An 11935-nucleotide genomic window follows, 5' to 3' on the forward strand; every position below is an offset into this window, starting at 1 on the left:
CATTCTATTTCAACTCTAAAAAAAAACCCCATAAAATTGTAATTCGACTTTACATGTACAATAAAAAGTAAAGTATCCACTGAATTTAGTAGAACAGCATCACACTGGACAAAAATACAGTCATAAAATTACCTCTCACATTTTTCTGGGAACAGAGAAGCAGAAGAGAATGAGATTTAAAAAACAAAAACAAAAACAAAAACCACTACCAAAAACAGGGTGAGACAATCATTTATTTATTGGACAGGGCAAGGCCATTTAAAGAGAGGAAACATATCCAAAAGAAGGTGTTTAGCTTGGTGTTACAGGCATCGATGTTCACAACAAACAACACTACTCAATACATCATGGAAACAGGCCACATACAACCAGGAAGATGCTGTCATGCCACTCAAAACTAAGCCACAGTGCTTAGGAAACAATCATTAGGGAGTTACAGAGCATCATGGTCTCCAATCCACCGATCTGCATTTTCTGTGGCTGGGCCATTAGCCCATAGCATTTGGCTGGTTCCCTAGTTATTAAGAAGTCTCTTCCTATATTTTAGAGAGCCTTCCAAGAGTGCACACTTCTGAATGTCACTAAAATTGCAGTCAACTGCAGGCTTAACTAGCTCACATCACTACATTTTTGGGGGGGCAGCGGGGACTACCCTAGGTAGTCATGGACTGTCTCAAAGCATTATAAATAAAATTCTGAATTTAATCCATTTAGCACTGTTATGATGCACCCAAATCACCTTTAGTCCTATGGTACATATTGGAAAAAGAAAACAGAAATTCACTGGAGGAAACAAGAAGAAATTCGGGAAGCTCACCTGGCCCGAGGTATACAAGCTGCTAGCAAAATTAGACGCACCTGAAAACTATGTCAATTATCTGCCAAATCCTCAGGCATCATTTTTACTGGGACTTTCCTGACTGGGCAGGCAAAGATTTCCATATCTATTCTAGAGACTAAGCAAAATATTATAAATAGTAGTATATCATGAGCGCTTGGTTACAAGGGAAAACCATTCAGCCTAAGATTGATGAAGAAACGCGGTTAAGTGTCTGGCCCTCCCTACTCCCCATCTACTGATTTGACAAACCACTTCCTTCCACAGCGATCACAGTTCTCAAGGGGAGAAGTTCTCACTCCACACAGAACACAAAACTATACTTGGGAAGCCAGTCACTAAAGACCAGACATTGTACGAATCCATTCATAATAAATGACCAGAATAGGTGAATCTATAGCGGCAAAAAGTAGTTTAGTGTTGCCCAGGGCTGGGAGGCACTGGGGCAGGCGGATCGGACAGGTGCCCGCTAAAGGGTACAGGGTTTATTTAGGGGTGATAGAAACGTCCTAAAATGCATTGTGGTAGTGGTTGCATAATTTCACAAATATATGACAAAACCACTGAACTGTACCCTTTAAATGGCTGCACTGAAGGTATGTGGATAATAAAAAAAGGAAGGCAGCCCCCAAAGAGAAGAGGCTCTCTCGAATCAAGTCATACCTGAGGAAATGGCAGGCAATATTTTGATTTAATTATCATCACATTAAGCCCTGAATTCCATTTTTAACTCATTTCTAAATTATCTTAGGCTAATCAGCAGATTTCTAACTTGCTCTCCTTAGAGAGCAGTCAGTGTTCCACAGACTGGGTTGGCAAAAGAAAACTAATCAACAGTAAAAGCTCAACGACAAAAGAGTCTCGTGCTTTGAGGCTATGTGTTACCCGGCAGAACAGAAGAGCTGAGGTCCATTTCTAATGGGAAAAATGCCGTCCAGCAGAAGGGCATCTTACGACTCTTGCCGAAAGCTATTGCTTTTCAAGTCTGCATAGTTATTCCCTTTGCATCTATACAATTCAAAGAAAGCAATGTTTGCATACCTGTACAGTTCAACAAAAGCAGCCTTCTCTACAAAGAAGCATTCAGCTCCCTGTAGATCGAAGGGCTAGCCAAATTTCCAAACCCAAAATTACTGTTTCTAAAAAAAAAAAAAAAAAAAGTCTACTCTGTCCCCTCATCCTCATCTTCGGCAGCATCCAACAAAGATGGAAAAACTCTAAGCCTGCTAACGAATCCGAAGCCATAAAAGTTTCTTAAATGACATTAATGGTTTTTCATTGAAGATACTAGTTCCAAATATTTAAAACATATTTGTCCCAATGCCTTTGAAGCCTACCTTTGATGAGAAGTTTCGTTTAGTTTTACTAATTTGCGAGTTCAGTATGCAATAAAATAACAGAGACTTTGAATAAGTTAAACTGGCTGATGACAAGTAATCAGTTTTCTTCAGTGATTACTATTCTACACAGGCAAGATAATTCATGAAATCATGAAGGGTCTTGTGGTCTATCTTCAACTAGTCTTTAACTACTTTATCAATTGGGGAAATTTCTGACAGAGAAATGAAGAGAACACAAGTAGCTTTATAGCAAGTTGAATTTGTTAAATATATTTATGACAAAGAATTTCTGACACAAGAATTGCTCACTGCACACAGAACCCCAGAGAAGTGATGAAACAAGACAGTCGATGTTAGAAGGTATATGGGAGTGGGGGTGGGGCGAGAAGTCATGAGAAATTGAAAACCGGCAAGCAGCTGCTGAAGCAGAGCTATTTTTTAGGGGTCATAAGAAAAACTGATAAGCCACCATTTTGGTCTCTTTAGAGAAGTCCATTTGTTGTTAAAAACCAAAGACTTTTTAACTTTCATTCATGCTGCAAAATGCAGTAGTCACATTATTTCCAAAAGGATCCTAAAAACTCAAGTGCAAAAGAAATCTAAGAAAATAAATAATTACAAAATCATCAACATTTTTCAAAGAAATGTGCTCAAAACAGTGACTTTTACAAAAGATATGGGTTTGTTTTAAATGGAAAAAAAAATACTCTCTATGAAAGATCAGACTCATTTCACAGATAACTTATACTCCATTAACGATTTGATTGACAGTGTACAAACAAGGGCCATAGACTTTTTTTAATTAGGTCTGAAAGATCAATATAATATAAATACTGATGATGGGGGGAGTGTTTTATACCCCAAACTCCAATATTCCAGCTCTGTGTCCTGTCCTGTTATGATAATTTGTAAAAATCTTAACGACGCAGTGATTCAAGTTTTCGTAACTTCAATGATGTGTTCGAGGACAATGCATCTTGATTTGAAGAGTTTGCTGTATCCGAAGGCCGGAACAGTACTCGACCACGATGATTAAATACATAAAATGATGGGTGATTCCTTAATGTGTCAAATGTCCTTAAAAGAAAAAAAAAAGCATCCACTTTAGATACACCTGTACAAAAGCCTATTTGAAAACAAGCAGGCTTCTGACGAATTATGAATTTGCTATGGGTTATAGTCTTAACTAAGTTTAAATCCATGAGATCAGGCAATACATAGTGATCATACTGTGTCTCGTGTTTGTTTGTTTCTGTATAAGGAAAATAAGAAACCTGGAAAAGCAACATAAAGCTCTCAAATCTTTCTTTCAGCCACTCCTTCCAAGGTGCCTATGACTATAACACAGATAATCGCTCAGCTTTAATCACTTCTGTAAATCTTAACACTAGCTAGCCCATGCCAAGTAGTCTTTAAAAAAAAAAACAGTACATAGATTGTACCTTTGATTATTCTCATTTGGCCCTCACTATTCAAGCAATACGATCATTTCACAGATCTGTTTCCAAGAATCTTTCAAGTACAACAACAACAAAAAAAACTCGTTTTGGCCCTTCTGTACCTACTGTTGTCCAAACTCATATATTTTGCTACCACCTACTAAATTTATATATTTTGCTACCACCTACTTAATGCCATTCTGTTTTACTTCTTTCTTTCCTGGCCCTTTGCCTATGATTCTTGGTAGACTCTTTGTAAGAACTATAGTGGGTGGTGATAGTAGAGTATCCTTTCTTCTTTCCCAGTGAGATATGTGTAGTCGAAAAAAGTTCACGAACACCTAAGTGTTTGGCTTTTAGTACTGGTTTGTTTAAACACTATTTTCCTGGAAAAAAGAGAACTCTGCCTTGATAAAAACTCAAATCTCAAAGCCAGCCCACCTAAAATTCCAAGCATACCCCCACATATAACAGGAAGCCTGACATGTAACTATCTAAAATGTAAACTGAAAAGTAAAAGTAACAAGGGGGTGAGTTTCCTCTAACAAATAAATGTTTATTGTGAACCCTCCTGAGGACACATTGCAACGGGTTAAAACTGCCAGGCTCAAGAAGGTAGGTAAAGTCCAGAGATGGAACTGAACAAAGATAAGAATAACTTTATGAAAGTAGGAAATACGGAAAAGAAAAGCAAGCCAGGTTCAAGAAAATAGCTTAGAAGAAGCACAAGAGAAAACAGAAAACAGAATAACAAATATATTGTAATCCAAGAATAGGAAAGGGCCAGAGAGTAGTTTAGGTCACAGTCTAGGCTCAAGTGAGAGAGGAAATGGACCGAAAACCCCTATTCTTCCAAAGACTAAGCTGGGACACGCAGATAAAAAGAGGAAAAAATGGAAGGGTGTGGGAGGAGAGGGAAGGGAAGAAGAACGGACGACAGGAAAACATTTCTGAGGGAATATCTTCCTATTTACCTATTCCCTTCCACCCCTCTAACCAATAAATAATTTTAAGAAAATATAACATGACCTCTGAGTCTAATGTCAATCACCTGTCATTCAACTTCCATTTTTCTGTCATATCAAACACTGCCTCAATATTTTGACCTCATTATTCACACAAACTGCACCATCAAAATGTAAAAGCAAAATCAACTTTTATGTACCAGAAAACATACATTTGAAATTACATAAATGAATCGAAATGCCTATGAAATCGAAATGCCTATGAAATTACATAATGAAATGCCTATGAAATTACATAAATGAATCGAAATGCCTATGAAAAGGGAAAGACTTACTTATTTTTTAGTTCTGAAGTGGCATCCATGTCTTTAAATTCTCCTGCAATATGAACTATACCGTAACAGGTAACTGCAAAGGCCAGAAGTGTCTGAAGAACTATCTGTGAGTATAAAGATTGAGATTATCAAATAACATACAAATGTTACCATAAAAATGTACAATTTTCCCTCCATCTCTTTTTAGCCTCTGACAGGTATTTCTCCCAGATCCTATCAAGGAGTTAGTTCTCGCTTTAAATAATTTGAACTCAGACACAATAAAATCTTCCATAAATTCTGTCTATCAGTGGAAAAATACTTCTAGGTTTTGCTCCAATAGCAAACAGGTACTAAGCTATTCAGAACTCAGTTACCAACTATTACCTGCTTCCAAGAGCAACTAAGAATTTGTTTATGTATTATTGTTAAATATCACTGAGTATGAAAAAGAACACCCCTGGACCCACCACCCAGCTTAAGAAATAAAACTACCAGTACCTTTCAAGTACCACATGTCCCTCTCCAATTATATCCTTCACCAACCCCCTCAAAGTTAACTATTGTACTGAACTGCACATTAATCAATTCTTTAAGGCTTTTCTTTATAATTTTACCAGCTATGTATGTACCTCTAAAATGTATATTGCTTACTTTTCCCCATTTTTGAATATTTTGGGAGATTTCATTCCTGTTGTAGTATATCCTTGCAGTCATTCACTTTCACTGCATTTTATATTTCATTATATGAAAATACCACAATTTATTCATTCCACTGCTGATGGCTGTGTGGGCTGTTTTCTGTGTGTTACTTTTACAATGCCAATATAGATATCCTGCAGTAGGTCTCCTGGCACATGGGAGTAGAATCACTGGGGGAGGGCATACCCATGTTCAACTTCATTAGGTAATACCAAAATGTCTTCCAAAGAGGTTGTGCAAGCAAAAACTTGCAATGTTTGATATTAACCAACCTGGGATTACAGACAGGTACATTTGATTTTGATTGTGATTTTTCTGTATTTTTCAAATTTCCCAATTTGTAAACAGAAGCAAGCTATATTAAATAGATATAAATGAGGGACACCTGGGTGGCTCAGCCGGTTAAGCATCTGCCTTTGGCTCAGGTCATGATCCCAGGGTCCTGGGATCAAGTCCCACATTGGGCTCCCTGCTCAGCGGGGAGTCTGCTTCTCCCTCTGCCTGCTCTGTCTGCTGCTCCCCCTGCTTGTGCTCTCTCTCTCTGGCAAATAAATAAATAAAATCTTTTAAAAAAATAGATAGAAATGGATATGTGTGTGGTGGTGGGGGGGGTAACCTACCACACAGCAAAGGTGATAGGAGAGTGGCTTAATAGTCCCGTCCATCATAACTTTTATTACAGACAACTATAGTCAAAATTAGCCACAAGCTATTACTCTAACTTTCTAAATTAAAACTAACGTCACATGTTATACCAGCTTACACATTCCCACCACCAGTGTACCAAGACCTATTTCATATAATGCAATCACAGGCACCGTGAACAAGAATGTGGCAAATCTGTGAGTTATCATGAAGTTACATCAAGATAAATAATGTTAAGTAATAAAAGGCTAATTATAAAACTATACATATATACATGTAGATAACTTTTTAAAAGAAAAACTGTTTTGATTAGGTAAAACTATACATAATGTAAATAAAGACTGCTGTTTATACACAGGGGGTGAGCTGAACTACTGACATGCTCCAAACTGGTGGGAGTAGCAGCAGAACTGCTGAGCAGTGAGGTCACTTGTCATTTTTTATTTTATGGGGTCAGTTTTACTTTTTACGCTTACTGCTTGATTCTGTTATAAAGAAGCTACTATTTTGTCACTTAAAATCCATTTGAGATAAACAAATGAGTGAAGTTCATACTGTCATTTCAGCTTAAAAAAAAAAAACACTTCCTTGTTTTTCTTTACTTTTGCCACCTACATATATGTCCCTAAACAATGTTTAGTTTTGTTTGTTCTTAGACTTTACATAAAAAGGAACTTTGCTAAGTAAAATAAAGTAATCAACTTTTTAAGTCCATCTCAGACTATGAACAGAACAACTTCTAGAATGACTACTTAAACTACAGTTCTAGAAACCAAACAGAAATCTTTTGTTTCCAAATCTTTGGGGTTTACAATGAGTGACAAATAGTAAAGTAGTGAACAGATATTACTTCATGTCTGGAAAATTTTAAGAGAACAAGAACCAGTAAAAAATTATTATAAGCTATGTGGCTAATTTTTAAAATATATTTTAATGGAATATAAATGACCAACTTACATCTATTGGCAGTGATTCATCTTCCTTTTCTGTTAATCGCATATAAGAACGATCTATAAACCAGAAGCATACCATTAAGGAAATTGTAGCCCATTTTTCTTTCTTAAAATGCAAGCAAATCAATATACCAAAGAAGCGGCTGACTTATATGCTACATAAAGTAATGCTAATCCCGGATTCCTCAAAAACCTCTATCTCCTAAGCCAGTCAGCCCGATCTTGAACTATTTTACTTTCATCATGACCTGCTTTGTCACCTTATAAAACACCGTAAGAGTGAAAGGTGAGCAAGTAGGAGGAAGAAATACGCAAACGTTATTTTTTTTTTTTCTTTCAGTACTACGGGAAAACTAGAATCCTCTGAAACTAACAGTTTCTTTCACTAACTGGTCAGAGAAATCACAGTTATTTAAAAACGAATAATCCTACAGAAAATCTCAACTCTGAAATAGCACCGCCATCACGTAGTATGGATAAAGTAATATTGGTATGGACATGCTTTTTCCTGAGAGAGTATGTTGGGGCAGTGGTGGAATAGGAAAAGTTCCAGAACGTCAATTTCTGCCTCTCTGATTAAATCATAATTCTGCTGCTGCCTAGCCTCAGGAAGCAGCAAGGTATTAAAGAAAAGGACCAGGATTTGGAAGCTGATCAGCCAGGATCATAAAACCAGCTCCTCCACTTCCTGTCACTCACTGACTTTATCTCATCAAACCTTAAGACATTCTGGTGCATTGTAATATGTATCTCAATTTCAGACTGTTAAAATGTAGGAGTGGGAGGGGGAGTGAATCTTGGAATCAAAGAAATACAGTATCCTTCTACTGCCTAACTGTCTGCAACAGTAAAATGGGGGATAATGGGAAGATTACATTAGATACATGGTAGCCATTCTGCCATAACAAAGTTCATCCCAGCAAAGGTGAGCATGCCATAGCACAAAGGTGTGTTATCTGCAGCTACCATCTGGCATGACACAATTAGCTTCAAAGGTAAATACTAGTCTTTTTCCAACATGAGCATTATAAAGCGGTCCCACTGTAGTGACAAATGCCACAAGGCATTCTCATCTCATCAGAAACACAAAAACACAAAATCCTAATTCTAGAAAAACCTGGCACAATCCCTACTTAACAATTTGCTGTGGACTTAAAAACCCAAATTGCTGTGAGTGAACATGCAGCGACTCTTAAAAGACAATGTGTTTAGAGACATTGCTGAAGTTTTATCTTACAGGTTTAACATTAGGACCGGTGTAAAAGAAACATCAATCCAATACTAAAAATAGGTTTGGCTAACTTCCTACTGTCTGTTCAATTCCTAGCCAGCTTTCTTCTTTGCACGCAGCCTAATCTGATTCGAACAGTACCTCTAACCAGGCATTTCCTCATCTGTAAAACGAAGGGGTTGGACTTCAGTGATCTCCTTGCTCGAGTACTGTAAAATTTTACAGCTGAAGCCAACTGTAGAAAATGACGCAGTACTCCACAGTATCCTGATCTCTAGGGTAGTGTTTCCCAAATGAATGTGTAGACAGATCTCCTGGGGATCTTATTAAAATGCAGATTAGGATTCAATAAACTCTGGGGCGGGGCCTGAGTTTCTGCATTTCTAACAAGCTCCCAGGCAATTCCCAGGAGGCTGGTCCGCTGAACACCCTAGAGCAGCAAGGCTCTAAGGTATTTCCTTAACCCTCTGTCCCCCACCTCCCATCCGCAGCCTGTCTCTATGCATCCTGATATACTCTTAGCATAGCATCTATAGCACTTTATCGTGATTATTTATTGATTCCACTTGACTTTGAACTCCCTTAGGGCATCACTGTACCTCTGGCACCTAAGCACAGCGCAATTTCAACCACTTACACAAAACTGAATTTCATAAAGCAGTGTAGCACACAGGCTCTAGAGTCAAACTGCTTGTCTTTGAACCCTGGCCCCACCATTCTCTCTGTCAGTTTGTGCAAGTTTCCCAGCTATGCGTGTCTCAACTTCATCTTTCAAGAGTGATAACAACAACAGCTACCTCACAGGGCTTTTGGTAGGACTGAATTAGATAATACATGTAAAGCGCTTAGTTCAGTGCCTGGCACACAGTAAGCATTTAATAAGCATTAGCTGTATTATTGTTATCATTAAAGACTGGAGCTTTGGAGAAACTGTCACAAAATATAGAAGACCAGGGAAACATGACAACCAAATGTAACGTGATACCCTGCTTGATTTCTGGAACAGAAGGCCTTATTGGAAAAAGTGGTAAAACCCAAATAAAAGTTTGACTTTAGTTAGTAGTATTATACCAGTATCAGTTTCTTAGTTGTGACACTATACCATGGTAATAGATGTTACAATGCAGGAAACTGGGTGGGGGTATATAGTAACTGTACTATCTTTGCAACTTCTCTGCAAAATTTCAAAATAAAAATGTATTTAAAAAATAAAGCTGAGAGGGGCACCTGGGTGACTAAGTTGGTTAAAGCCTCTGCCTTCGGCTCAGGTCAAGATCCCAGGGTTCTGGGATCGAGCCCCGCGTCCCGCTCTCTGCTCGGCAGGGAGCCTGCTTCCCTGCCCCCCCCCCCCCGCCTCTGCCTCTCTGCCTACTTGTGATCTCTGTCTGTCAAATAAATAAATAAAATCTTTAAAAAAAATAAAGCTGAGTTTTGGTCAGACAAATGTCAATACATGTATGTAAAAAGTAGTTAAAATAACTGGATCATTTTAATTCTACATAATAAACAAAAGGTTTTATCTTGAAAAAAATTAGAGCTTTGAAGGAATTCACATTTCATTTTCTACTTTATTCCTGAAGATGGAAAGTAATCTAGCAAATGAATTAAGTTCAACTTTGAATTCACTTCCTTCATTTGACTAATTTATTGAGTACCTACTGTGGGAAAACATTGTGCTAGGCACAGAGATCACAGCAATGAACAAAATGGGCTGCCCTTGTGGGTTCTACAATCTAAGACAGAGGTAGCAAACTTTTCCTTAAAGAGTCAGATAATTGGGACGCCTGGGTGGCTCAGTGGGTTAAAGCCTCTGCCTTCGGCTTGGGTCATGATCCCAGGATCCTAGGATCGAGACCCACGTGGGGCTCTCTGCTCAGCAGGAAGCCTGCTTCCTCCTCTCTCTCTCTCTGCCTGCCTCTCTGCCTACTTGTGATCTCTATATGTCAGGTGGATAGGTAAGATCTTTAAAAAAAAAAAAAGAGAGAGTCAGATAATAAATATTTTGGGCTTTGCAGGCCATACTGTGTCTGTGTCAACTACTCAACTTCTCACTTAGAAGGGAGCCAGACAATACCTAAATGAATGGGTGTAGCTGTCTATCAGGAAAACTTCATTGAAGGGCACTGAAACTTGGATTTTATGTAATTGTCATGGATCATGAAATGATATTCATTTGCTTTTTTTCCCCCAACAAATTAAAATGTGAAAACATTCTTAGCTCACTGCAAAAACAGGAGAGAGGCTGCATTTGGCCCACACGCCAGTTTGCTGACCCCTGGCCTAGTAGAGAAGGAAGACCACAAAAAACAAATCAGCTGTCTCAAGACAGCTATACCTCCTCTGCTAGACTCCAAGTTTCTTCTTGATGGTACAACAGTATGTGTATGTTAAAGTAGTTTTACTTTTTTCTTTTAAACTTCCCAGTAACTCTGTGACACAGAAAAAGCAAGAATTAAAATCCACCTCAATGAAGGCTCAGAGAAGGGACATGACTTGCCCAAGGTCACACAGATTTAGCGGTAAAACAAGTTTTTCAGAACCTGTCCTCCAGACTCCCAGTACAGTGCTCTTTCTCCTGTACCACAGTGCCCCCATGAGGCAAACGGTCACTTAACTTCTCACTCTCTACCTGGACAGCCCAGGAGTGCCCAAGATGTTGTCCACCTAGTTGTCATGGGACCATGAGCACCCGAAGTCTTCATTCTGACACTTTGCTTGCTCAGCCCCACGCTGGATCTGACATCACCTGTCCCGCATTCCCCAAAAGACTGCCTTCCTGGTCACCCCGCAGCCGGAGAGACACCCTCTTTGCCCACCCTGCAGTCAGCTCAGAGCCCTCTCCCAGACACCCTCTTCCCCTTCCACCCCTGCTGCACTCTCACGTGCCCGTCTCCTCAAACTCAGACTCCGAGCCTTCCACCGGGAAGCCCCGCGCCGCTTCTCGAAGTCACCCCCCAACTCTAAGGGCTCAAATGACCATTCCTGGGACACTCGGTCCGACACTCCCTCAGGGTGCTCCCACACACCGCCCCCGGAGTCCCACACAGGAGCGGTCGCTGCCCCCCCGGCACTTACGCTGCGCAGCGGAAAAGGCCGCGTGGGCTAGGGCAAAGAGGCCGACGCCCACCAGCCCCTTCCACAGTGACGGCGCCATGATTCCGGAGGAGCAGCAGCCCAACAAAAGAGGCGAAGGGCGGCGGAGCTGTTCCTTCTTCCACTGGCGGGTGTCCGCGCAGCGCAGAGAGATGACGTCACCGAACCCCTGGGCGCGAAGTGCCTCAGAGGTGGAAAAACCAAAGAGCCGTGAGAAAGCGGAAGCAGGAATGCCGGGAAGAAGGGGAAAGCGACACGGAATAAGGTCCGCGAGTGACCACGAGCCGAGCTTGCGTGCGCTGTCTCTCCGTGGGGGGGCGGAGCTAAGCGGAGAGCGTACCGAAGGAGGTGAAAGCGGATCAATGGGGAAGCGGAGCGGAAGGGCGCCAGCGAATGAGCGCGGGCCGCGGGGCAA

General features: G+C 40.1%; 1 protein-coding gene across 1 annotated transcript; it reads right to left on the bottom strand.

Moving 5' to 3' along the window:
* Positions 1 to 215: 215 nt before the first annotated feature.
* MMGT1 (membrane magnesium transporter 1) lies at positions 216 to 11831 on the bottom strand. Its single transcript, XM_080831206.1, has 4 exons — positions 11503 to 11831; positions 7201 to 7253; positions 4918 to 5021; positions 216 to 3255 (listed from the first exon to the last, which is right to left on the bottom strand). Exons 1-4 carry the CDS (start codon positions 11579 to 11581, stop codon positions 3096 to 3098), a joined length of 396 nt encoding a protein of 131 aa, XP_080687332.1. The 5' UTR covers positions 11582 to 11831; the 3' UTR covers positions 216 to 3095.
* Between the last annotated feature and the right edge of the window lie 104 nt (positions 11832 to 11935).

The sequence above is a fragment of the Martes martes genome (genome assembly GCF_963455335.1).
Source record: "Martes martes genome assembly, chromosome: X".
NCBI classification, from domain to species: Eukaryota; Metazoa; Chordata; class Mammalia; order Carnivora; family Mustelidae; genus Martes; species Martes martes.